The sequence below is a fragment of the Prionailurus viverrinus genome, chromosome B4 (assembly GCF_022837055.1).
Source record: "Prionailurus viverrinus isolate Anna chromosome B4, UM_Priviv_1.0, whole genome shotgun sequence".
Lineage (NCBI taxonomy): Eukaryota > Metazoa > Chordata > Mammalia > Carnivora > Felidae > Prionailurus > Prionailurus viverrinus.
In genome coordinates, this window is record NC_062567.1 from 89,879,776 (window position 1) to 89,905,967 (window position 26,192).

Below are 26,192 nucleotides of genomic sequence, written 5' to 3' on the forward strand. Positions count from 1 at the left end.
GAGGGGAGCCGAGGGGAGCCGAGGGGAGCCGCGCAGATGGCCGGAGGGGGAGGCGGAGGCCGAGCGGAGACTGCAGACTTTTCCGGGGAGTGGAGGGGTGGCTATGCAGATGACTGGGTGGGGTAGGGACTCCGGAGGGTGGCTGGGTGGGGGTGGGGTGTACGTGAGCGTGTGTGGCTAAGCCGGGGGGGAGCCCGGGGGCGGGGCCTGCACCCGCGGCGGAGGGGAGCGGGGGCGGGGCTGCCCTCCCGGGCCGCGCCGCGCGCGGGCGCCAGTGCGAGTGTGCGCGGGGGCGCGCGCGCGCGAGCCCGGGAGGAGGCTCCCGAGCGAGTCGGTCCTGGCGGCGCAGCCCGCTCCCCCGCGCCCTATGTGAGGGACTCGGGGAGGCCAGCGGCGCGCAGGGGAGGGCGAGGCATGTGCACGGGCCGGGGGGTGCTGCAGCCGCCCGAGGAAGAGGAGGACGGCGGCGGCGGCGGCGGCGGCGAGGAGGAGAGCGGGGGACTCGCGGCGGCGGGCCCGGGCCGCGGGGATGCAGCGGACTGTGTGTGTCTGGCTGTAGCTGACGCGAGGCGGCGAGGAAGCGCCGGAGACCCGCGAGAGGGGCGACCCGGAGGCGGCGGCGGCCGCGAGAAGTAGCAGCAGGACGGGCGGCGGCGGCGGAGACGGCAGCCCTGAAATGCATTTTCTTCTCCAGCGGCCATGTTAACCAGGAAACCTTCGGCCGCCGCTCCCGCCGCCTACCCGACCGGTAAGGAGGGCCTGGCCGCCACGCCGCCCCCGGCGCCCGCCCCCGGCGGCACCCCGCGCGCCCCGGGTCCAGCCCTCGTGGCGCGGGCGCCCGCTGCCTGCGGGACCTCGAACAAAGTCTGCGCGGTGGCGGGGCCCCGGGGCGGACGGCGCGCCCTCACCTCGGCTCCGCTCATTGTTGCACCCCGGCCCCGGGGCTCCTGCGAGTGGAGCCCTCCGACCCGGCCGGCGAGGGCCGTCCCGGGCCTGCCCCTGCCCGGGGCCCGGCGAGGCAGGCCGTCGCGCCCTTGTCGGCGGTCCAACCCCTTTCCCGGCCTGTGGCCGCTTGCAACGTGGGCCGCCCGGCCCCGGCCCAGCCCGGCCCCGCCGCGGGGTCGCGAACTCGAGCGCCGGCGCCCGACTTAACTTTGCAGCTGCCCGAGCCCCGCCTGGGGGTGCGCGCCGGGGATCCGTGACCCGGGCGCCCTTTCATTTCCCCGGACGCCCGTTTTTACCGTCCCGTCTCTCTCTCAGGGAGAGCGGGGTTAGCTACCCAGAGGGGTGGGGCGGGGCGACGGGTTCTGGGTGACTTTCTCCCCCCTGACCCTCTTTTGTCTCCTCCCGTGCGTGGCTCCCAGGCAGAGGAGGGGACAGCGCCGTTCGTCAGCTTCAGGCTTCCCCGGGGCTCGGTGCGGGGGCTCCCCGGAGCGGAGTGGGGACCGGCCCGCCCTCCCCGATCGCCCTGCCGCCTCTCCGGGCCAGCAACGCGGCCGCCGCAGCCCACACGGTGAGACCCAGCCCCGCGGGAGGCCGCGGTGGGGGGGGGGGGCAGGGGTGCGGGAGGGGCCCGGGGCATAAACACCCGGACTTGTGGGGTTCTGACGCCGGGAGAAGAGAGGTCGAAGTGCGAGTATCTCCACGCCCCTGGCTAGTGGCCTCTCCTGGACGCCACCCTATGCAACTTGGGCGAACCGAGAGCTGCAGCCACAAAGGAAGATTCGTGGCGTGGGCCCCTCACTTCCCCTCCGAAGCCCGCCCACCCCTGCGCTCCTCTTCCTCGGAACTTCCTCCTTGCTGCTTTCCTTCTTTTTTCCCTCCTTTTTCGTCGTTGCTTTCCAGAGCTCCTTTCCTTGACCGGGTAAACATCCCCCAGCCCCTCCCCTCCCCTCCCCCCAACCACTGGGTAGTGGGTATTTATAGAACAGATATGTGTTAGGGGACAGTCAGGCTGTCCTGCCCGGAAAATCGATCCCCCAAAGAGCCTCCCAGGCCTGGCTCCAGCCAGCAGGGAGCACCGCCAATTGTGCCCCGCGTGTGGAAGCATGTTTTATGAGTGCTACAGGTTTGAGCACAACAGAAATTGTAATTAACATTAACAAAAATAAGAGCCACAGCAGCAGTCAAAACAACCAGCCACCCCTGTAGGATTCTGCATTTGGATATTATTCAAAAGGAAAGAGCTGGCTTTGCTTTGGAAGTGAGAAGGGAAGGGCACCCGGCAGGTGCTGCGGTCCCTCTGTAGGTGGAGAGGGAGGGGACAGCCCATCGCGGGACTAGTGGCTGCAGATTGGCAAACTGGATTTGACTTCAGCATGTACCTTTTCTCAGCTCCCAGAGATCGCCCTTGGAAGGTGACTGCCAGCTTAGAGAAGGTGTGCACTTCTGGAGGAGCTGACGGTTTCCCAGGTCTTATTTCCGATTGGATCCTCCATAGGAATGGCCTAAGGTGGTTCTATGTGAGGGATGCTTGGTAGGGATATGGCTTCATTTGCCTAGCGAAAGTTGAGTTCTTGTAGAAAAAGGCCATTTCCAGCCTACAGAGATGCAGCTCTGAGGGTCATGTGTTATGGGGAAACTTCTTTATTAGAGGAGACTTTGTGAGAGGATGGCTCCAGTGGGGTATCTCCCCTTAGACCTGGACAGATGGGTACAAGTTTTATAGGAAACCGTTCTGTTAGATATTCATTCTCTCCCTCCCTCCCTTCTCTCTCTTCCTTCTCCCTACCCTCCCCCCTCCAAACATGTGACCAGGGGCTGAGAATTCATTACACAGAAGTTAACTGATCTGTGTTGCACTGTTGATGGTGGAAGAGAATTTGTCAAGTAGGCTGGTTGATACCTTATGGTTGAACGTTCCTGTTATGGTGACGTTTTAGTTGAGGAATTGCCATTAGTTTTAAGGGTTTGGGTTGGTTGGTTTGTTTGGTTTGGAATCATCTGAGAATTTTAAAATACAGCATCCACTTTTTTCCGTGTGTGTGGATGTAATCACGTGACCTGATGTGACCTGGGAAGGAAGTACTAGGTTTTTCATCTGGATTCCAAGAGTGGGCTTTCTTAGATCAGAGCCTTTTTCCAATAGAAATATGTAATCAGATTAGAGAAAACAAAAGGTGTCCACTGCAGGAACAGGCCGTGGTGCACCAGAGATGAAAAAAATGTGACATTCCTTCTCAGGACTCCCAGCAATGGATGCTTGTGTTTTGCTGTGGTATCTGGCTGATTTACCTGTTTCAAACTTCCAGTTGAAATCCCCGTGCTGTTATTGATCGTTGGAAACTTGGTTTGGAAAGCGTAAAGTTAGATTTTGATTGTGGCTTAGTTTTGATTTTATTTGCACAACATTGCAGATTTTGTAGAAAAGGAAAGTTTTTTAAAAAAAAACAACACAGTATTTTTCTGGTGCTACTCCTTCATTTTACAGATGAGGAAACAGTCTGACAGGTTAACTGGTTTGGTCAAGATTCCCTAGGCAGTTCCTGTCAAGGCTGGAGCTAAAGCCAGGCCTTCCTGAGCCTAGCTTCTACCTCTTGCTTGACATCACTTCTCCTAGGAAGTTGTGTTCATTTCATTACAAATGCAGGAACTTTTGCAGAGCCATAGTCCCATGTGTCTTTCAGGTGCTTGTAAGTTTTTAGTTGTTTCTTCCACAGCAATTACACTTGGGTTTAGAATAAGGGGGAAAAGGGTATTAAGGAGAGAAAAATGATCTTGTCACAGGAGCTTGTCCACATTTCCGCTTGTAAAGTATATACAGGAGGGTAAATATATGATTATAAAGAGTATGAACTTTGGAATTTATTTAGTCCATTGCCCTTTTGTTCCCTGTCTCCATGGATATATTATTGTATATGTAGTTGTTCTGTTTATTTCTGTTTGTCTGAATAGTGTACCCAGTCACTGTGTGGATTCCTATTAAGATTTTTTTTTCTTTTGATGTTGTATTGGAAATAATAATATACTTTTCTTAATTCCCAAATATTAGTATTTTATCACTTTCATAACTGTTCTAATGTTTACAGCAGTCTCTAGTTACCAGCTTTACCTTTATAAAATAATTGGGATTAAAAAAAGAAGAATGAGTATTCTCATTTAAAAAAATAGTAATATTTTGAAGAAGAAAAAGTAGATATTTGACTCAGAGCCACACAGGCTCTCTGTGTTTGAGGAGGAGCCAAAATTCCAACCTTTTTGCACTCAATTCTGTTCCCATAACACTGTACAGCATTTCTAAGATGACCTCAGGGAAGTTTTCAAATGCTCCAAAATGTTAACACAGTCTCCTATTTTCTACTTTATTGTTGGAAGAGATTAAGCTGGTTAGACTATTGTTCTTATATAATTTTTAATACTGAACTATTTCATGGTCAGAGAAGGCTTTTGTAGGTCTCTGTTTTAACCCCTACGTTGTACATATCTAACAATTGCATTCGCTCTGTGTATATTTTTAAATGTGACAACCATGCTAGATGAGCAGTGGCAAACAGGAATAAGCCACGTGCTCAGACCTCAAGAGGCTGGGAGTAAGGGGCATTTAATATTCTTACGGTTATGTAGGCCTGGCATATGTGTTCTGGAAATACCGTGGCTCCTCTAAATCTCCCCCCACCTTTTGTTTTTAATAAATCAGCTAATTGCGCTTCTGTATTTCATTGTGATTTTCGAGTCCTACAGTATTTGAGATCAAAGACCTTCTTTTCTATAGCCTCTCAACAGAATCTCCTTAACGCTGGAAAGTTGTTAAGATTCCACACATTGCTTTTAGGTGTTTAACTGACCTGCTACAGGTACCTTTTAACTGGCTATCATTTGCCTTTAAGTCTCTGCTGATGCACTGTGAGCCTAACCTAAGGTCTTGTGACTTGGGTCGCTAGGGACATCCCTAATTCCCTGGGCATTAACTTCCTGTGTTCTTATGAAGGTACAAGAGTAGTTCCCAAATACAATTCAGAGAGGTATCAGTTAACAAGGATTTATTGACCTGTGTTCTTCCATTCAACAGATATTTACCGAGTGCTTACTGTATGTCTGGGTTTATGTTAATAGGGACTTACAAAGATAAGAGGTGACCCTGCCCTGGAATTGCTCACAGCCAGGTGGGTACATTAGGTGTTAAAACACTTACAATAAGATGAAATAGGTGTTAACAGTGGTCTGCAAGAGAGCAAGGAAAGGGGAAGTTTCACAGAAGAGGTGAGAGTTGAACTGGACCCTGAAGGCTGAGTGGGAGTTTGCCATGGAGACATAGTGAGGAAGGAGATTCCAAGCAGCCTTTGGGAAGGATGATAACAGCTCTTCTTTACTAAGCACTTTATACATTTTATTTAACGTATTTAATCCTATAGCTCTGATGAGGAGCTCTGTTGCCTTTTTACAGACAAGCCTAGTGAGGTTCCGAGAGATGAATTGCCCAAGGTCGCACTTCTAGTAAGTGACAGAGCTAGGCTTCATCCCCCGTGTGTTTAATTGAATAGGCCTCGACTTGTAACCATTGTGAAACATGACCTCACCAAAAGCAGAGGAGCATAAGAGGACATGGTGTTTCCACAGGTCTTGGGGAACCCAGCTTTGTTACTCTCAGAATTGTAACAGTGGTAGATGACATTGGAAGGAAGGACTGAGGACATTTATGTGCTACATTTTAGAACCTGGTGTCCTGGCCTGTAAATTCTTGGGTTAATTGTGGAAATGGGGTGCAGATGTGGGCTTTGAGCAAAAGGGAGGTCAGTGTCGGATTGACACTTTTCAATGACAACTCTCTAAGTACTTTGGAGAAGGTGATTTGAGGAATTCTAGACTGAGAAGCACAGGGCCATGTGAGGAGTCTGCTTGGGTTGTCCCAGTGAGAGACCTCAGGAGTGGGCGGGCGGTGAGGCCCGGTCAGCGGAGAGGGAGTAGGATAGAGAGACAGCAACGCTTATTGGGGACTCAGAAGGTGAGGGAGACACTCAGAAGGATTTCCAGATGTTCAAGCTTGAGTGACTATGTGGAAGAGAAGCCTTTTGTTTATCAGAAATTGAGGGTATGGGAGGAGGAAGCGGTTTGGGAAGGAAAATCGTGAGTTCAGTTTGAATTGCCTGTGGGGAAGGCGGCTGATCTGTCGTTGGACACAAGGGTCCTGGGCTCAGGAGACCAGATCAGGCAGGCCTGAGCTGGAAGTGGAGCTGTGAACTCGTCAGTCCTTGGGTGCTTGCTGAAGCCCTGGCTGTGGTCAGGATCAACTAAGGAGAATTATGGGAATTAAGAGGCCAGGGGAGTTGAGGCTTGAATGCTGAGGAACCCCTGAACCCATCCAAGGGTAAGTGAGCTAATAGTCGAGACAGCTGAGAAGACCGAGAGAAGGCAGTCGGAGAGACAGGAGTTGATAGTTAATTGTCAAGCCCTCTTTGGCTCTAGTAATTAAATTTGTGTGATTGTATTTTAATTGTGCAAAACATTAAGATTGCTGTTGGAAAAATTGGAGTGAATTTCTGATGCTCAAAATGCTTTGCGTTGCTATCTTGTAGGAGTTCCTAAAGCCTCAAGGTTAATTTTGTCCCTAGTGAAGCCTCATGCTTTTTGTAGCGGGGTTTTTCTTTTGAATCACTCTTTCCCGCCCTGAAGAGAATGGTTCTCTAGAAGAGAGGTATTTCAAATTTCAGATCTTTCTATTTCCTGGTGCTTGAAAGATCACAGTGGGGAGGAGGGGTGCAGAGAGTAGGACTTGGGAACGAAAGCTGTGGACAGGCCTGTACTACTTTTCTATATACTCATGAGTTCCTAATTCATTTTTATGGACTGTTCTGCTTTTGGCATAGAATGGGCGTAAAATAACCTGTCCAGCTACCCGACAAAAGATCACTTAGCATGAAATATCATCAATGACTTTAATAAAAGGGTTTGATCAGAAGTCTTCAAAAAATTGGCCTGAGTAGTAAAATCTCTCAATCTAGGAAATCACACTTCAGACAGGCCCAGGTACTATACAGTATTCTACTCTGTTTTATTAGAAGCAAGCAGAGAGAAAGCCCACTCCTTATATAGTCACTGTGCAGGCTACATGTCAGTTAAAGAAAATTCAAAGGTCTTGGTCGGCTGCTAAGGAGGACTTGAAATTTCAGTTTATAATCCGGGTGATTCTGAGCCATTTTTTGAATTGCTGTGTTACCTATACAGACTGTTTTTATTCTTTGGTAGTATATAGAGCCCAAAAGGTAGGATTCAGAAAGAAACTAACAGAAAAAATACTGTTGGCATGTGATTTCAGCTAATGGATTATAAGCTCCTAAAGGGCAGGGACTCTGCCACCTCTGTGCCTAGACCTTAGCTAATACCGGTTGAGTGAATGAGATGGGTTGTGAATGACAAATTGATCTTTAAGATTTACACAGAAATCACCAAGCAGGATGCATTAAGACTTCTGAGTGGTTGCCTGAGGCTGGGAAGAATTCCTAACCCAGGGGATCCTGGCTGCTAGTGCTCTCCCACCCCTCACATCTTTGCAATAATAATACTTGAAGGAAATCCCAAGCAGATTCTTGGTAGAAGACTGGGGGCCCCTTGGCTTGCACCATCAGTTTTGTTTAGACAAGAATGTTCAGGGATGGTATGTGTGCCTGAAATAGAAGTCGCTACTTTGTGTTCCTTGTTGGAAAGCTGAGTATCCCAGCAGCCCACAGAAATACACTGTTAAGAGAGTGGAGCCATTGACCAAAGGAAGGCCCCAAACTGTGGTGGTTGGTTTGTTGGGCTGAATGGCCTTAAATGGTCATCACAGTCTATGAAGCCCAGAAATTTTTTAAAAATAGATTAGGAGTTTACAAGATTCTACAATGCATATCCACATGGGAATCTTTCAAGCCTAAAAGTGCACATTTTTTTGTCAGTGGATCATACATCTTCCTAGGTGTAGTCGGTTTTCCAAGTAGTGGAGAAGATCAAGAATGGAAGACACTAGTGTTTTCAGAATCGAACTAGCTAGACGTGGGAGAGAGAGTAGTGAACAAGACAGCTATGGTCTCTGCCCTCGTGGTAATAGAGAATAAATGAAGTGTGAAAGGGGCTGTGATCTGGAGGAGGTGGAGCCAGCACAAAGATGACATGTTCCAGCTTTTTCTGTATCCTGTTTCATTTTACCTACGGGTTGAGTGGAACACCTGGGGTGTGCCGGGCCCTGTGCTAAGTGTTAGGTGTAGACCAATGAACAAGACAGATGCCTCTGCCTCCACAGGGAACCTACTGTAAAGATCCGGGGTGTGGTAGGTATGGCATTTATGGGGTCCCTTTTTTCAGGATCCCAAGTTTCCTAGCCTTCCCAAGTCTACTAGTCTTTTTCCTTTATTTAATCAGAGACTGTCAGCACCATATCCACTCTCCCTGTCGGGGTGTTCATGAGGTCCCTCCTGGGCGTACAGCTCTTTCCATTTAGCGGACCTGATTTGGACTGTAAAGGTGGGGTGGGGGCTGACTTAAAAAATACCCCATTTGAACAGACAGACCTCTTCCGTTGTATTCACGTTTGCTTTCTGAATTCCAGATTGGCGGCAGTAAGCACACAATGAACGATCACTTACATGTCGGCAGCCACAGCCACGGACAGATCCAGGTTCAGCAGCTGTTTGAGGATAATAGCAACAAGCGGACAGTGCTCACGACACAACCAAACGGGCTTACGACAGTGGGTAAGACGGGCTTGCCGGTAGTGCCGGAGCGGCAGCTGGAGAGCATCCATAGGCGGCAGGGGAGCTCCACCTCTCTGAAGTCTATGGAAGGCATGGGGAAGGTGAAAGCCACCCCCATGACACCCGAACAAGCAATGAAGCAATACATGCAAAAACTAACCACCTTTGAACACCACGAGATTTTCAGCTACCCTGAAATATACTTCTTGGGTCCAAACGCAAAGAAGCGCCAGGGCATGACAGGTGGGCCCAACAATGGTGGCTATGATGATGACCAGGGATCATACGTGCAGGTGCCCCACGATCACGTGGCTTACAGGTACGAGGTCCTCAAGGTCATTGGGAAGGGAAGCTTTGGGCAGGTGGTCAAGGCCTATGACCACAAAGTCCACCAGCACGTGGCCCTGAAGATGGTGCGGAACGAGAAGCGTTTCCACCGGCAGGCAGCAGAGGAGATTCGGATCCTGGAACACCTGCGGAAGCAGGACAAGGACAACACCATGAATGTCATCCACATGCTGGAGAATTTCACCTTCCGAAACCACATCTGCATGACGTTCGAGCTGCTGAGCATGAACCTCTATGAGCTCATCAAGAAGAATAAGTTCCAGGGCTTCAGCCTGCCTTTGGTTCGCAAGTTTGCCCACTCGATTCTGCAGTGCTTGGATGCTTTGCACAAAAACAGAATAATTCACTGTGACCTTAAGCCCGAGAACATTTTATTAAAGCAGCAGGGTAGAAGTGGTATTAAAGTGATCGATTTTGGCTCCAGTTGTTATGAGCATCAGCGCGTCTACACGTACATTCAGTCCCGTTTTTACCGGGCTCCGGAAGTGATCCTTGGCGCCAGATACGGCATGCCCATTGATATGTGGAGCCTGGGTTGCATTTTAGCAGAGCTCCTGACCGGTTACCCCCTCTTGCCTGGGGAAGATGAAGGGGACCAGCTGGCTTGTATGATTGAACTGTTGGGCATGCCCTCCCAGAAACTGCTGGATGCATCCAAACGAGCCAAAAATTTTGTGAGCTCCAAGGGTTATCCCCGTTACTGCACTGTCACGACACTCTCAGATGGCTCTGTGGTTCTCAATGGAGGCCGTTCCAGGAGGGGGAAACTGAGGGGCCCACCGGAGAGCAGAGAGTGGGGGAATGCACTGAAGGGGTGTGACGATCCCCTTTTCCTTGACTTCTTGAAACAGTGTTTAGAATGGGATCCTGCGGTTCGCATGACCCCTGGCCAGGCTTTACGGCATCCCTGGCTGAGGAGGCGGTTGCCAAAGCCTCCCACTGGGGAGAAGACGTCAGTGAAAAGGATAACCGAGAGCACTGGTGCTATCACATCCATTTCCAAGTTACCTCCACCTTCCAGCTCAGCTTCCAAACTGAGGACTAATTTGGCACAGATGACAGATGCCAATGGGAATATTCAGCAGAGGACAGTGTTGCCAAAACTGGTTAGCTGAGCTGAGTCCCCTGATGCTGGGTAATCTGAAAGATACGACGTTGCTGAGCCTTACTGGGTTGAAAAGGAGTAGCTCAGACCTGTTTTTATTTGCTCAATAACTCAACTCATTTGTATCTTTTCAGCACTTATTTTAACGTAAGAAAGTTGTTCGTTTTGTTTTTATAAAATACATGGGGACAATGCTTTAAGTTTTTATACTTCCTGAAACTGTTTTTGTGTTCTAAAAGTATGATGAGCCTTACTGTATTTAGTGTGGCAGAGTAATAAACATCAGTGGCAGGCCATTGATTACTTCGTGACTGCTGCGCATTTACAGATTGGTGTCAAAGACATTCACTGTTTCTGTGGTTCATAGTATATTCTCCCCCAGGCAGTTGCCCCCCCGGAAGGTCCCCCTTCCCTCGCCATGCTCCTGGTTCACGCACAGGTGTAGCACGTCCTGCTTCCGTTTCCCATAAGTGACGTGGGTGGTAGTGAGGGTGGGAGAAGAATGGCCAGGACAAAAATGATTAATGAGCAGAACTGACCTCAGAGAATTTTTTCCTAAACTAGTGGTCAGACAAACACAAAGTCCCCAAGTTGACATGCCCACTTAGCATTCTGACTTCCTAAAAGCTGGCCAAGCAGACCTGGGTGGATAAATGGAAACGTGTGCGTTCCTCCAAATTTTCTAATATGATCAGCGACCTGTTTGTAAAGAAGCCTCATAGTACGGAATTGGTTTTGCACCTAAATACAAAAATGTATTCCATAAACTGTTCCTCCTCTTTGCTTTTCTCCTCTCTGTTCCTCTTTCACTACACATCTGTTGCTTGCATTCAGGTTTTTTTTTTTCCTTCCTTCACATAGATATCCCAGACTGTTAATACAGAAGAGAGACATTTCAGCTGTGATTATGACCATTGTTTTCATATCCCAGTTTAAAAAAGAACAGCAGCCTAGCTACTTAAGGTGGGGATTTCCATAGTTCCAAAGAAGGTTTAGCAAGTTAGAGTGAGTTCACACTTTTCAGGTGCCACTGTAAGGTTCTCTTCGCCTGGGAAAGCATCAACTCTTTCTTTAAAAAGAAAGATGCTTGAAAATCCTCTTGCTGAACAGAAGTCATTGTGACTTTTCAGTGAGGTCAATTTAAACAACGTAGTTAAAGGAGGAAAAGTTCAATCTCAAGTTAAATGGTTTGACTTAGTTGCATCATTAGGAAAATCACGGATCGCATTCCTCTAGTTTACTTTCTTTTGGATTGCACTGACTGTATTTGTGGGAATGACACTTTACCTGGAAAAGTTAACTGAGAGGTAAAAGAATATTTTCGTCTCTGAATAATAATTATTTTCAAAGTGAAAAATTAAGTATTTTATCACTAATGTATGAGCAGTGATATTTATCAATTTCAAGGCACGTGGAAGAAATTTTTTAGTATGTGCAATTTAATATAGAAAGATTTTTTTGCCTGTTTGGACAATAGGTTTTGGGTAGTATAAATTAGGATAAATACTCTTTTATATGCACAGATATTATTGTATTGCCTGTAAATTGATTTACGAGTACTTAAAGCATGGTCCCCAGCGAGGCCAGGAAAGTTTCCGGTTAAGTTCTTTTAATATTAGTCCTACAGTTTCTCTTACTTAGGAAAAAAGAAAAAAGAAAGTAGTTTTGAACAAAACTCTTATCTTGAGGCTTTGTCGTTTGATGGAGAAAACGCTCAGGAAATATTACAGATATTTGCCAAAAAACAGTAATAAGATTAGCTTATTAATAAGATAGTGATGTTGATATTTGCTTTACTATTTAAGGGTGTCACTGATAAATTAATTTGTACTTCTGTACTTAGAAATTATAGCTTCTTTCCCCTAGTCAGATTCTTTAGCCTGTTGTACACATTTCTGTGTAATCTGTGGAAGTGCAATAATATGTTAGTAAGTTGCTTTTTAAAAATGATGCTCATGTGACGATACCCCCAATCAGTGGCTTATAGAATTTAAAGATTGTGTATTTATTATTAAAATTTTGACTTCAAAGGCATAAGAAGTGTAAGACTTGGTATGGTGGCTTTGTAAAACCATAAGCCTCTGAATGATGGTTAGCTTCTTTAAAACAAAAACATAAAGGCTGTTTTTCCCTTGCAGTTCTCCTCTTCCATATCCACCCTCATTTTCACATTTAGGTTTACGTGAACCTGAGCCTGCCATTGATAGGAATTTCCCTATAAAATACATGTGAAAATTTATAAATGGACTAGTACTGCTTGTCTTTTCCCCACCACATAAAACTGGTACTTAAGATGCCAACAGTGCATTTGTGATGATATTCACAAATGCAACCGGAAACTTTGAAGCCAAACTATAATGGGCAGCGCTATGCCCCCGCCCTCCAAATACGGTGAGATTTACTTCATTCATAAGAGCCACTAGGTTCAGTGTTCAGTGGTAGGGCTGCTTTTAAAAAATTCTGGCTTATTTATATCAAAAAAAGAAAAACGTTGCATCTCTGTGATTTGAAAACAAATGAAGGGCTCTAATAGGCTACTAGGAGTTGGCCTGGAAACAGTCCTCGGTCTCACAGGTTACCAGTGTCTAGGGATGTCTGAGCTGTTTTCAGATTTCAGACTAGCACAGTGTCTTGTCTTTGGTTGCAGTCTCATCTGGCTCCGTTTCTGGCACCTCCACAGTGCGCATCACCTCTTAAGTGCGTTGCTACGACAGGGGAACAGCACCGTGATGCAGGACAGTGCAGATCAACAGTAGAGGAGAAGTTGTGCCCTTAGTGTTAACAATGTGCCTTTTGTTCTGAATGCCATGTTGTAGGGCATGCATTTTTTGGCCTCTTTAACTCTTTGAATACCCGGCAGTAAGGATGGAACCCAGCTCTGCAAAGATACATCTGTCTTAAATATCCAGTTACTTACAGGCCTTAATAGAAACCATAAGGCGTGAATCGTCATCAGGCATTGAAAAAGGTAACCATTTGGTTAGTTACACAGGAAATTCCTATGTTTAAGGGGTTAAAGATGGTCTTTGTTGTATCTTAACATCAGACTGATTTTTTAAATGATATTTTTTTGTTATGGTAACACTAGACAAAAATCAACTGTATTTGTAAAAATTTACCTCAAACCATTTAATTTTATAGTGTGATTAATCCCAGGGCATTTGGTATGAACCAAAGTGCATTCCTTTTATATGTGCCTGGCTCTAGTATGGATGGCCAGGGATTTTTACAATTTGGGTGCAAGGCACTTAAGCCACTTTTAAACTTAATGGGTGGTTTGGAGTCGTGTTAAAGGACTCCATCAGGAGGTTAGGCAACACTTTAGGCATCAGTAGCATTGGGCCATATTGGAATCTTCAAAGTGTGAATTATTTTAAAGAGAGCATTCATTTTTGTAATTTTTCTCATCAAGAATATTTCTGGTAAGCAGAAGACTTAAAAAAAAAACTGATTTGGTTGGTAAAGGTTTTAATATCGCCCAACATAATGCTGTGGTAGCATTTAAAAAAAAAGTATTTGTCAACTCTGTTTCTTAGGGGCTTGTACATCTCTCTGCTATGGACATATATAAAATTAATTGTAATTATACTCAGCTCAACTGCTACAGTTCTGTCTAGGCAGTGGCTTGGGTTTTTATCGAGCAACATCTTAGACACGTGACTGAAATATGCTGCAACTGTGTGTACTGAAAATATGTGAAAATGGTTGAATGTGGACTGTGTACATATGTATGTAAACATTTCTGTGAGATGCTGCTGTCGCCACTTAACATGAAATATGTTCTGGTGGATTTTAATCCTAGTGGCCAGTTCTATGATACTGTATGTATTGTACAGCTGAAGACAGGAGTAAGACTGTTCAGTGAATATTTGTTACATTTTATTGTCGTGGCCAGAGATAATTTCAGAATAAAAATTTAATGTCCTACCTTACTTTTCTCCCCTTTTCTAACTATAATTTAACTCCTGATTTTTTCTGGTGATATTCTTGGTCTGGTGGCCTGGAGAGAGTTTAGAAGGCAAACATTGTCAGCTACAGTTGGCTTTTTTTGTTAGTTCAATATAAATTTGCAAATCTTAAGTAAGAATAAAGTTTTAGCAGGCAACTCTTGCTTTTCTCAGGATACCCTATTCCTTCACCTGTAATGTTTCTATGTTACTTTTCCTTTATATAGCCTCTGCGGCCAGGTTCTGTATCCTGCTAGAATTTCAAATCTTTTTTTTTTTTTTTTTCTTTTAAATCTTCAAGGTAACAAGTTGTGGGAGCAGAGTCTGTCAATTATTCCCCACCGGTCTTTATTCTTTTCTGTGCGCAAGTTCTGGCAAATTCTTCATATGTGCTCTCACCAGCTCCCCCACGTGCTTCTTAATGCTTATGCTTTTGTAGTTATTTTACTTGGTGGTCTCTACGGTTCATGTCTTTTGGGTGTTAGTGTCTTCGTTCTTCCATGGCTTGATCGGAAACAGCACCTAGCTCATGATTTGTCAGGTTTGGTTAATACCAAGCCAAGAGTTTGCTTACAGAAGACAGCGAGCAGATGCCCTAGTAATTTGTCAGACGTAGGGATGTTATGTAGACAAAGATTTCCCTCTTGTGGAAAGAACTACCGCACATTTTTATTTACACCCCTCTTGCCACCAGCAGCCAAAAAATTACTTAGTGTGGCTTCCTTCAACAAAAGTGGGATTTGCTAAAACAAGGGGACACTATTCCCAAATCCAGACTCAGGCTTGCCATATCCTATGCCATAATTGCCCATTACTGCTTCTCTTGCTAATCAGAGTTCTTACCAATTGAAAAACATACCAACTGACCAAGAAACTCAATATCTATAGAAAAAAAAAAATTTAAGACGTGCATTACGTATAAAATTGAAGGTTGATGCTAAAGCAGCAATTTAAATTTAAAATTGTCCAGATCTGATTTACTCAGAGCGGATTATAATTCCCACTCATTCTCTTTTATCAGGTCTTTTTAAAGCTCTTTCTTAAACTGAGTAATACTATATTCTGTTTGAATTTCTGTAATCTTTTTGCTTTGGGAATCAACACCTATACAAGTAACTATTTTGGGAACTTCAAAGTTGCCTTTAAACTAGCACTAGAGAATGTTCTTAGCTGGCATTGGTATTGGCCTTTTAAAGAAAGGGAAATTCGTTTATTTTCTTTCGGAAAGAGAGCATTAAGAGATTTGAAGAAAGGGTATCTGTGACTTTGTTTCGTTGTTTTTTAAAAGTTTGAATTACTTACGTTGCTTCTTTTTTAGTCATTAGGCAAATAAACACTTGTCAGTGATGCTTAACACTGTCCAAAATGGAAAGCGACTGCCAGTGTGATACACATACAGAAGAAGATTGCATCTTACTGCAAAACTTTTGGTTTATTTGGTTTGACTTTGACTTACTGTTGTGCTGTGGTCACATCCTTAATATCTGTGCTACAGTTCATATGTATTGGGGAGGGCATAAACTGCCATTTCTTTGCTTCTCAAGGAAGTTTAATGAGCAAACTAATGAATTAATATTTACTCCTCCAAAGAAAGCTGATATTTTAGGAGCATTAACTAGTCATCTATAATAAGGAGCAGCAGGGTATAACTATAATAATGTTATAGAGCATTGTTCCCTACAAAGACTTAGCAGGTCTCGTGGCGTTGTAGGAACATCAGTGCAGCCTTATACGTTCCTGTAAGCTATAATTATCCCTCACCTGATATTTGAGGAAACTGAAGTGACTTGTTCCAAAGTGACTTTGCAAAAACAGTTTGGGCCTCAGGTTGCAATCCAATAAGGAATTTTGGTCTCGGACAGTAAAGGAAAACCCCTAACTATACACCACACAGAAAAATTTAGAAGCAGGGGTGAAGGGAGGGCTCTGAGCAGTGAGCATGTCTAATACTTGAATAAATTGTGTATCAGTTCCCAGGAATATTTTTTAAAAGGGGAGAAACTGCAAAAAACTGAGGACTAGAGCATCTTTGTCTCATTGGTGCACCTGATAACTAAAAGGCACTGTGCACACACCTCTCAGTTAATTGGTGAAAGAGGGACTCCTTATATTGCCATATTCGGGGAGTATGGTTAATTATAGTAGCTTTATTATTTTCTGTTCTTAAAATACGCTTTTTACATTTGAATGTATGAAAATATTTTTGACTCTACTAATTCTCAGGGATTAAAAGTTAAAATTTACTGACTGAAGCAACAGGTAAACCTCTTAAATTCAAACTTACTCAGGTTTCCTATTTCTTTGCCTCCATATTTAAGAGAACATAGGATGCCTACCGGGCAAATATATAAAAATTAAAATTCCAAATACAATTTAAAAATACCAAATTGTAAATAAACCAATTTTACAAACTAAAATATTGTGTCTTTCCTTGCTTTTTATCCCAAATTATTTCCCCTCCTAAGTTTGAGGAGTTTTAAATATCCAGACTATTTCTTAAGTGGTAAAAATAGTGTTTATTTACAAAACAAAAACCCATGAACAGGCCCAGATCATTTAAATAAGAGCTTATGGAGTTGCTTTTAGCTGTTTGTGGGAAAATGTGATTAGTGTACCAGTAATTTGTGTATACATAGGAAATAAGGGTATGGGTAAGTTTGAGTTAATTTGTTAACCTTTTGTCCTAACAGGAATACCCAACCTATTTTCCCTTTCCCTAGAATTCAAATCACTGGAATTGTGGCTTAGATACGTTTAAATTAGAAAGAAAGGAAAGGAAGGAAGGAAGTGAAGGAGGGAGGGAAAGGAAGGGAAAAGAGAGAAAGAAAGGAAGAGAAGGAAGGAAGGAAAAAAAGGAAAAAGACAAAAAGAGACAGACTCCATCTTAATAACATCTATTGCAGATGGCATTCATTTGTCAAATATTTATTAAATGCCTACTATCTGCCAGGTACCATTTATGTACTACAGATATAGAATAGTGAACAAAACAGATGTAGTTCCTATCCTTACCGAGTTTTTAGACTAGCTGGGAACACAAGGTGTTACATTAAGTCCTTATACGAACAAATCATAATTGGAAATGTGATAAGTTCTATGAAGTAAAAAAAAGCATGTGTTGCTGAGTGTGTGTGTATATAATGGAAGAGTACAGGTTGTGTTGTCTTGTATGAATTAAGAATGGCTTCCTTAGGAAAGAAATAGCTTGAGCTGAGGAAGGAGAGTATGGACTGAAATCCTGGAGCTGGAGGAAGCAAGGTGTCCACGAGCAATTAAAGGAAGGTCCTTGTAGCTGGAGCCTACTAGAACCACAAGAATGAGAGAACTTGGTGAGAAATGAAGCTGGCAAAGTGGTTTGGCCCCAGACTGTGCCAAGTCTGGTAGATGCTGTTAATGATTCTGGTCTTTATCCTGTTTGCAAGGGCAGCAACCAAGGGGTTTTAGGGAAATGCTGTGAACAGCCTGGCTCTCCCTGAATGTCTTCAGGAGAATGTATTTAGAAGGGCAAGAATAGACGAAGGAAGACAAATTGGAAGTGTTTGGAAAAGATGGCAGAATAGAGCAGACCAGAGAACAGGGATGGAGATTTACACAAGATGGGCTGAAAGGCTCTTTAAGATGCAGAAATATTAAGGTAGAAACAACAGTGGTGTTTCTTTGTATATGAAAAGTAGCTAGTGCTATTTTAGTGTCTGATTTGCTACACTGCATCAAAGGGAATTATAGTATCTCATTTGTTCTAGAAAAGAGAAGGTGAAAATCAATGCCTTTGGTTACAGAATGTGACATCTTAGTAAGCTATTTATCTTTTGCTGAAATTTGAAGCCTTGGAGTAAAATCTCATTTGTGAAGTCAGGAAATTATTTAGATTTAAAAGAGATTATAAAATAAATAAGTAATGAGGGAGAAGGGGGACTGTACAGGTCATGACTAAGCCAAATACTCCATGAGGACAGCTACTCTCTTGGGCTCTGCTCCCTCTTTCCTTCCATAGAAATCAAACATGTGCTCTGTAGGGCATTTGGGTATGCCAAAGCAAAAACCAAAACAAAATGACTTTTTTTTTTTTTTTTTTTTTTTTTTTTCAAAAAAAGACGGAGAAGGAGAAGGAGATGAGTCTCTACTTTGAGGACTTTATGTTTCATTGGGAAGATGAGATTAGCAGGAAACATTAAACAATGTGAGAATGGCAAAAGACAAAATTCAGAGCAAGTAAAGGTCACTGTGGATAAGAAAAGCTTCAGGGAGGTATGTCTCTAGCCAGATCTTTTTTTTTTTTTTTTTTTAATGAAATTTATTGACAAATTGGTTTCCATACAACCCCCAGTGCTCATCCCAAAAGGTGCCCTCCTCAATACCCATCACCCACCCTCTCCTCCCTCCCACCCCCCATCAACCCTCAGTTTGTTCTCAGTTTTTAACAGTCTCTTATGCTTTGGCTCTCTCCCACTCTAACCTCTTTTTTTTTTTTTTCCTTCCCCTCCCCCATGGGTTCCTGTTAAGTTTGTCAGGATCCACATAAGAGTGAAACCATATGGTATCTGTCTTTCTCTGTATGGCTTATTTCACTTAGCATCACACTCTCCAGTTCCATCCACGTTGCTACAAAAGGCCATATTTCATTTTTTCTCATTGCCACGTAGTACTCCATTGTGTATATAAACCACAATTTCTTTATCCATTCATCAGTTGATGGACATTTAGGCTCTTTCCATCATTTGGCTATTGTTGAGAGTGCTGCTATGAACATTGGGGTACAAGTGGCCCTATGCATCAGTACTCCTGTATCCCTTGGATAAATTCCTAGCAGTGCTATTGCTGGGTCATAGGGTAGGTCTATTTTTAATTTTCTGAGGAACCTCCACACTGCTTTCCAGAGCGGCTGCACCAATTTGCATTCCCACCAACAGTGCAAGAGGGTTCCCGTTTCTCCACATCCTCTCCAGCATCTATAGTCTCCTGATTTGTTCATTTTGGCCACTCTGGCGTGAGGTGATACCTGAGTGTGGTTTTGATTTGTATTTCCCTGATAAGGAGCGACGCTGAACATCTTTTCATGTGCCTGTTGGCCATCCGGATGTCTTCTTTAGAGAAGTGTCTATTCATGTTTTCTGCCCATTTCTTCACTGGGTTATTTGTTTTTCAGGTCTAGCCAGATCTTGATGGAATTCAGACTGGTAGAGAGAAAAAGAGCATTCTATGAGAAGGGAATTTCCCTAATCAAGACAACTCGTATCATTCATTCATCTGGTCATCTAATATTTACTGAGCACTTATGTATATGATTTTTGGCATAAGGCAAAGAGACAGGCTTTTGCAGAGTGAAGAACTGGAGATAATTCCTTTGGAAAGGTAAAGGCTTTTGTCTTACGGTTTCCTCAAATGTGCCGTGTTCTCACCATGTTCTCACAGCACAGGTGCTTTGTCAAGAATGCCCTTTCCAATCTCCGCCTCTTCATGTGGAACTCGACTCAGACCAGACGTCACTTCCTCTACAAAGCCATCCTTTACCTGAGGTTGGGCAAAGTGGCCCTTACCAAAAGCTGACCCTGGTAAGCTTTTCTTCGCATCTGGAAGGAATTCCAATGAGAAGGTGAGTAGAACTGAATGGAGGAAAGCAGTGGGATCCTTTCCCCTGTTTCCCTCCATCTTTCGCGTTGGACATATACTGCGAATAAAACAGAGTGGTGTCCAGAGATAGCACATTAGTAGGGGAGATAGATATTAAGCAGATAACCACAAAAATGTTAGTTTTAAATTATGAAAAGTGTCAGGAAGGAAAGGTAGCTAGATTTTGTGAGAAAGAACAATAGACTGGGCAGTCAGCAAATACCTCATCTGGTACAGTGCCATTTATGTGGTGTTTGTAAGGATGAGGGCAGCTCAAAAGCCCCGGGAAGAACAACCCAGAACATGAGTTTGAGGACAGAGAGAAGGCCTGTGTGTCTGGAATTTGGTGAGCCAGGGAAACGGTGGCACCAGATGAGGAGGGAGAAGAAAGCAAGACCAGCCCAGGAGAAGGCAGCACAGACCATGTTGAGGGGTTGGAAACTTGTTCTGATTACACCAGGAAGCCGCTGAAGCATTTAAAGTAGATTTTGAAACAGTCATTCTGGTTTCCTGTGGAGAAAAACTGAGGGGACCAAGCGGAAATGGTGAGATTTCATGAGACAGAGAAGCCCTAACTGGCTCCAAGAAGTTTGGGAGAGATCATTTGATAGGATTAATAATGGTCCCAGACCCTGTGTTCTGTTTCAGGTGAGGTGAGGGGGGGATAAGACCATGCATGATTCTGAAGACGCCATTTGCATTGTTATAAAACTCAAGTAGAATAGGCTGAAAAAAATGTGTGTTTTAAATGTGACCATATAAAAATTACAAATGGGGAACCTGGGTGGCTCAGTTGGTGAAGCGTCTGACTTGATTTTGGCTCAGGTCATGATCTCACAGTTGTGAGACTGAGCCTGGCATTGGGCTCCGCACTGGGCATGGAGCCTGCTTAAGATTCTCTCTCTCCCGTTGCCCCTCCCCCAGGCTCGCTCACTCTTTCTCTCTCAAAAAAAAAAAAAAAAAAAAAAAAATCAACAAGTATTGAAAGTTTTTACCTGACAAATTGAGAGGACTATTTCCCTACAAAATCTTAAGATTTATGGATTCATTTAATAAATCTATTACGGACTTCTTAAATCAGTAAGAAAAGCACTAAGAAGTCAGTGAAATAAATGGGTAAATGACATGTTTAAAAAATTTATATGAGAGGGACATCTGGGTGGCTCAGTCGGTTAAGCGTCTGACTCTTGGTTTCGTCTCAGGTCACGATCTCACAGTTTGTGAGTTCGAGCCCCACATTGGGCTCCATGCTGACAGTGCAGAGCCTGCTTGGGATTCTCTCTCTTCCTCTCTCTCTGCCCCTCTCCCACTCATGCTCGCTCGCTCTTTCTCTCTCTCTCTCTCAAAAGTAAATAAACTTAAAAAAATTTTTTTAAAAACTTAAAAAAAAGTTTTATATGAGAACCATAAATTGACCCCAAAAAACAATTTATAAATGTGAATCAAAGTAATGTAAATCCAAACAATGAGTTTATTTTTAACCCAAGGGGTATCCACAATGAATAAAACAATGATGTGCCATGACAGCAAGGGTGTGTGGTGGCACAAAACGCCCATTCACTGCAAGGGGGGTGTAATTAACGGAGGGTAACTTGGCAATCAGCACTAAGAGCTTCAGAAACGCTCATTTGCTTTTACCTGACAAATCTCCCTCCAGGAATCTATCTCACAATAATCCAGGATGTAAACAAAGATTTATGTATAAGGATAATCATATCTAGTATCACAAACACAGGGGGGAAAAAAAAACAACTTGTATCCCTCAACAGAGGATTACTTAATAGCTTATGATAAATTTATGTTTTCATGGACAAAATGTTCACAGTGTAATAGTAAGCAGAAAGCTCTTCCTCAAAAGAAAATAGGACATACAACTGAATTCTGTCCCCTTCAAAAGAGGCGGAGACAGAGAGACAGCACAGGATAAACTACCAGGAGGAAATAGACCAATATGTTAAGAGGGAGTTGATTTTCATTTTCATTTTCTTTAGCTATTTTTCATCAATTTTCGTGAGCACTTACATTTTAATATTAAAAAAAAAACAATATGTCATTAAACAGAAAAATATTTGCAAGGGATAAAACTAAAAGAAGACGGCTATGGACTAGGTGAGCAGAACACTTTAATAATGAGGAAAGTGACTTCCTGTATTCATTACCTATTGCTGAACCATTTCCACTCCTACTAGTTGCTGAGCTCTTTCTTATCTCCAGTTTCCACCGCCTGGAATGTGTTCTCTTCTTGGCCTGGCTAATTCCCACTGTGCTTCCTCTGTCCTCCCTGTCCCCCACCTCAGTCACCCTTCCTTGGACTAGTGGAGATGCCCCTGCTGTGGTCTCCCATAATGACCGCAAAGCCTGCCTTCATAGACCTTAAACTTCATTGTTAGAACTGGTGTAATTGTTAACCTTTGTGTACCATGAGGACAGTGGACTGTCTTTCTTGCTTGCTATGGTATCCCCAGTGACCAGTATAGAGTTTGGGACAAAACGGAGCCTCAATAAAGACTTCTGACTGAGTATGTGGAAAGGGTCAGAAAAAGATGTGCACAAAAGAGGCCATCAGTGTCCTTTCAGAAAGAGGCTTCAAGAGAGTAAAGGAAATGGAACGGAACATTAAGTGGCTAAGGAGGCTGGCAATGAGGAAATGTGGGTACAGACCCACTCACAGCTCACACAGCACTTCCCTACCGGTGGTTTTCTCCGCTCCCCGTCTCTCTCCATCACATCACCCTGTTTTATTCCTTTTAAGTACTTATCAGCATCTGAACTATCCTGTTTATTTGTTTAATGATTACTTATTGTCTGTGTCCCCCAGTAAGTATAACCTCCATTAGAACAGGGATCATGTAAATTCTTGTTACCGCTGTATTTCCTATTGCCTTAAACAGCACTTGGCACATAGTATTTGTTTGGCACGCAAATATTTGCTGTTGAGAGTAAGGCCTATGTATATTTGGAGGAAGTGAGGAAGAAACTAGTAGGGAGGAGGACATTAGAAATGTTATATGCCAGAAGGCAAATAGGTATCAACCCTGAATGCTTTAGAGTGACTAACTAGAACCCTGTCCTGGGATTATGAAGTTTCCTCTGGGTTCCGTAGGAAATAATGCTATCATTGATTAGCAAGGTCTGCCATGGGTTAAGAAGGGGCAGTTCAGTGGTTTAATAGACTTTTCTGTATTCCAGTGTGTACCGCTTCAATTCTAGTCTCACACATGGACACTGTGCTCAGGATATGGCTGCAACTTAGTTAATATACAGGGGTTTGGGTTTGGGTGTGTACGTGTGTGGCTTTAGGAACCAATATAACACGAAGAGCATAAATGCTTTTTATATCTTAGAGTTTTTCATATCTTACTTGCAGCTTATTAATTTATTCCTTAATTTATTTTTAATGTTCATTTATTTTCGAGAGAGAGAGGATGAACAGGTGAGGGTCAGAGAGAGAGGAAGACACAGAATCTGAAGCAGGCTCCAGGCTCTGAGCTGTCAGCAGAGAGCCCGATGTGGGGCTTGAACCCACGAACCGCAAGATCATGACCTGAACCGAAGTCAGGTGCTTAACCAACTGAGCCGCCCAGGCATCCCTAATTTGTTCTTTACTAAGACATTTGGATGTATGTGTGTGTTCAGTAGATGAGAGGAGGACAAGAAAGTACTTCCTTGTTATCGTAATCTCCTTTCTTGCAACTTTCATTGCTCGATCTTTTGGTTGATGTCAGAATGGTAGCTAATTCTGAGTAAAAATTCATTGGCAAGCCTCAGGCCAGCAGAAAGTAGAGATGATAACAGTACCAGATGAAAGTAGAGGGGAAGCTGCAGGTGAGTTGTTTTTGTTCTGATACTTGCCGTCTCCTTTTAGGCTTGGAATCTGCAAATCTCTTACTCCCTGGGCTAATTATTTCCTCTTGAGAACGGTAAGGCCTTTTATCAAGATGGCCACATCCCGGTGTGTCCTGGCACACAAATGATGAATAATGGGGCTGATTAACCCAGTGACCTTCGTGAATGATAAAAGGAGAATATAAAGACGTGAGGTTTTGCCTGCTCTCTGAGAATCAGCTTCTCTCTGGACTTTCCAGAGGCATACTCCTTTATGACAACTCGTGCTCTGCACTTATTTCTTGCCTCTTTCATGCATCATGCTATCTCGAAATGTGATTTTAAAACCCAGTACGGAGTGCTTGACCCACAGGCTCTACACCAGGATCTGATCAGCGCAGGCCATTTAATAGTGTTCAGATTAACCTCTGGGCACCGTGAGTGGCCACTGTGTTGCAAGTGTCCTAGCCCCTAGGTTTAGAGGGCCTGCCACTCCTGCCACTTCTACCTTTTACTCTGAGTAAGTGCTCGCATTGATCTCCCCCTGAACCAGTGCCAGAGAAGAAGGAAGACTGGTTCTCTGTTTGGAAGTGGCTCAGGCAGCAATTACAACCACTTTAGGAAAAACAGCCCCAAATCCACTGTGCAATGCAGTATCTTTCCTCCTTCTTCCTGGCCCTATCTAGGATCAGGCTCACTGTTGATCCCTCATTTGACCTCAGGAGCATATCACCACAATGGGTCTACAGTTCAAAGTGCAGCACCGTGTCTTGAAAAACAAATAATCCAGTGAAGAAATGGGCGGAAGACATGAATAGACACTTTTCCAAAGAAGACATCCAGATGGCCAACAGAGGCATGAAAAGATGCTCAACATCACTCGTCATCAGGGAAATACAAATCAAAAAGCACACTGAGATACCACCTCACACCGGTCAGAGTGGCTAAAATTAACAACTCATTAAACAACAGATGTTGACAAGGATGTGGAGAAACGGGAACCCTCTTGCACTGTTGGTGGGAATGCAAACTGATGCAGCCACTCTGGAAAACTGTGGAGGTTCCTCAAAAAATTAAAAATAGAACTACCCTACGACCCAGCAATAGCACTACTAGGAATTTACCGAAAGGATATAGGAGTGCTGATTTGTAGGGGCACATGTACCCCAATGTTTATAGCAGCACTTTCAACAATAGCCAAATATGGAAAGAGCCCAAATGTCCATCGACTGATGAATGGATAAAGAAGATGTGGTTTATATATACAATGGAATACTACTTGGCAATGAGAAAGAATGAAATCCTGCCATCTGCAACAATGTGGATGGAACTGGAGGTTATTATGCTAAGTGAAATAAGTCAGTCAGAGAAAGACAGATATCAATACGTTTTTACTCATATGTGGAATTTGAGAAACTTAACAGAAGACCATGTGGGAAGGATGGGGAAATAACAGTTTCAAACAGAGAGGGAGGGAAACCATAAAAGACTCTTAAATACAGACAACAAACTGAGGGTTGATGGGGGGGGGGGGCACGAGGAGAGGGGGAAATGGGTGACGGGCATTGAGGAGGGCACTTGTTGGGATGAGCACTGGGTGTTGTATGTAAGAGATGAATCATGGGAATCTACTCTTGAAGCCAGGAGCACACTGTATACACGGCATATTAGCTAACTTGACAATACATTATATTAAAAAAAAGCATCAGATAAAGAAAAAAATTAGCGTATAGCACAGAATGTCCTTTTTTAGCCAATCTGAACAATCTTTCAACAGAAAACAAAACAAAAAATAAAAACAAAAAACCAACAAAGTGCAGCACTGTGGCAGGCAGAATAAAAGCTCTATCAAAGATATCCACATCCTAATTGCCAGAACCTGTGAATATAGTAGATTATATGACGTTATAGACTGAAATGTGCGCCCACCAAAATAAATTCCTATGTAGAAGCTTGTGATATAATAAGAAATATATGGTTGGTCTTTGTCCCTAGTTCCTGACACAGAACTCCCAAAACTCTTGTAATTTCCCAAGTGATAAGGGCGATAGCAACATCTTTTGTTATAACATTTGGTCTTAGTCCCCAGTGCCTGAGAACAAGAGCTACTAAGACCCTAGAGTCCTCACACAGGTAAGAACATCTTTTGGTATGCTAATGAGATGTCTGGTGGCTGGGGGCCCATAGATAGTGTCAGGATGGGGGCTGGTCCCCAGGGAGACCAAGGCATGAACTTGCAGCCCCTCTCCCCACCATCACCCACACGCTGACCCCTGGGAAAGGAAGAGTGGCCGGAAACTGAGTTAGTAATCAATCATGCCTACATGATGGAGCCTCCATTAGAAGTTCCTAAAGTGCACGGTTCAGAGTTTCCAGGTTGGCGAAGATGGATACCCATGTGCAGGCAGGTTAGTGCATCCCCACTCCACAGGAACGAAAGCTTGTACACTTGGGACACTTCTGGAGCTTGCCCTATGTACTTCTTCAGCTGGCTGTTCATTAATATCCTTTATAATAAATTGGTAAATGTAAGGGAAGTGTTTCCCTGACTTTTGTGCATGTTTACAGCAAAGTATTGAACCTGAAGAGGGTGTTGTGGGAAACCCTTACAGCTGCCTGGTCAGAAGCATAGGTGACAATCTGGGACGTGTGACTGACATCGGAAATGGGAACAGTCTTGTGGGATTGAGC

The 26,192-nt window shown here is 44.0% G+C and overlaps 1 protein-coding gene across 4 annotated transcripts; it reads left to right on the top strand.

Annotated features, from left to right (window-relative positions):
- Positions 1 to 619: 619 nt before the first annotated feature.
- On the top strand, positions 620 to 24,352 carry DYRK2 (dual specificity tyrosine phosphorylation regulated kinase 2). 4 transcript variants are annotated; one of them, XR_007153941.1, is made up of 6 exons: positions 620 to 748; positions 1,365 to 1,513; positions 8,522 to 10,266; positions 18,161 to 18,314; positions 19,479 to 19,659; positions 23,542 to 24,352. XR_007153941.1 is itself a non-coding variant. In XM_047866632.1 (3 exons), the coding sequence occupies exons 1-3, from the start codon at positions 700 to 702 to the stop codon at positions 10,127 to 10,129; spliced, it is 1,806 nt and encodes a 601-aa protein (XP_047722588.1). In that variant the 5' UTR covers positions 620 to 699; the 3' UTR covers positions 10,130 to 16,483. The 4 variants fall into 4 exon arrangements, 2 of the variants coding, with proteins under 2 accessions (XP_047722588.1, XP_047722589.1); XR_007153942.1 differs by lacking the exons at positions 19,479 to 19,659; positions 23,542 to 24,352 and adding an exon at positions 19,213 to 19,394; XM_047866632.1 differs by lacking the exons at positions 18,161 to 18,314; positions 19,479 to 19,659; positions 23,542 to 24,352 and having other exon boundaries at positions 8,522 to 16,483.
- Positions 24,353 to 26,192: the final 1,840 nt, after the last annotated feature.

Coding starts and splice junctions, on each gene's coding strand:
- DYRK2 (XM_047866632.1), top strand. CDS start 700: ATGTTAACCAGGAAACCTTCGGCCGCCGCTCCCGCCGCCTACCCGACC. Junction 749..1,364: donor TCCCGCCGCCTACCCGACCG/GTAAGGAGGGCC, acceptor CGTGGCTCCCAG/GCAGAGGAGGGGACAGCGCC. Junction 1,514..8,521: donor CGGCCGCCGCAGCCCACACG/GTGAGACCCAGC, acceptor TCTGAATTCCAG/ATTGGCGGCAGTAAGCACAC.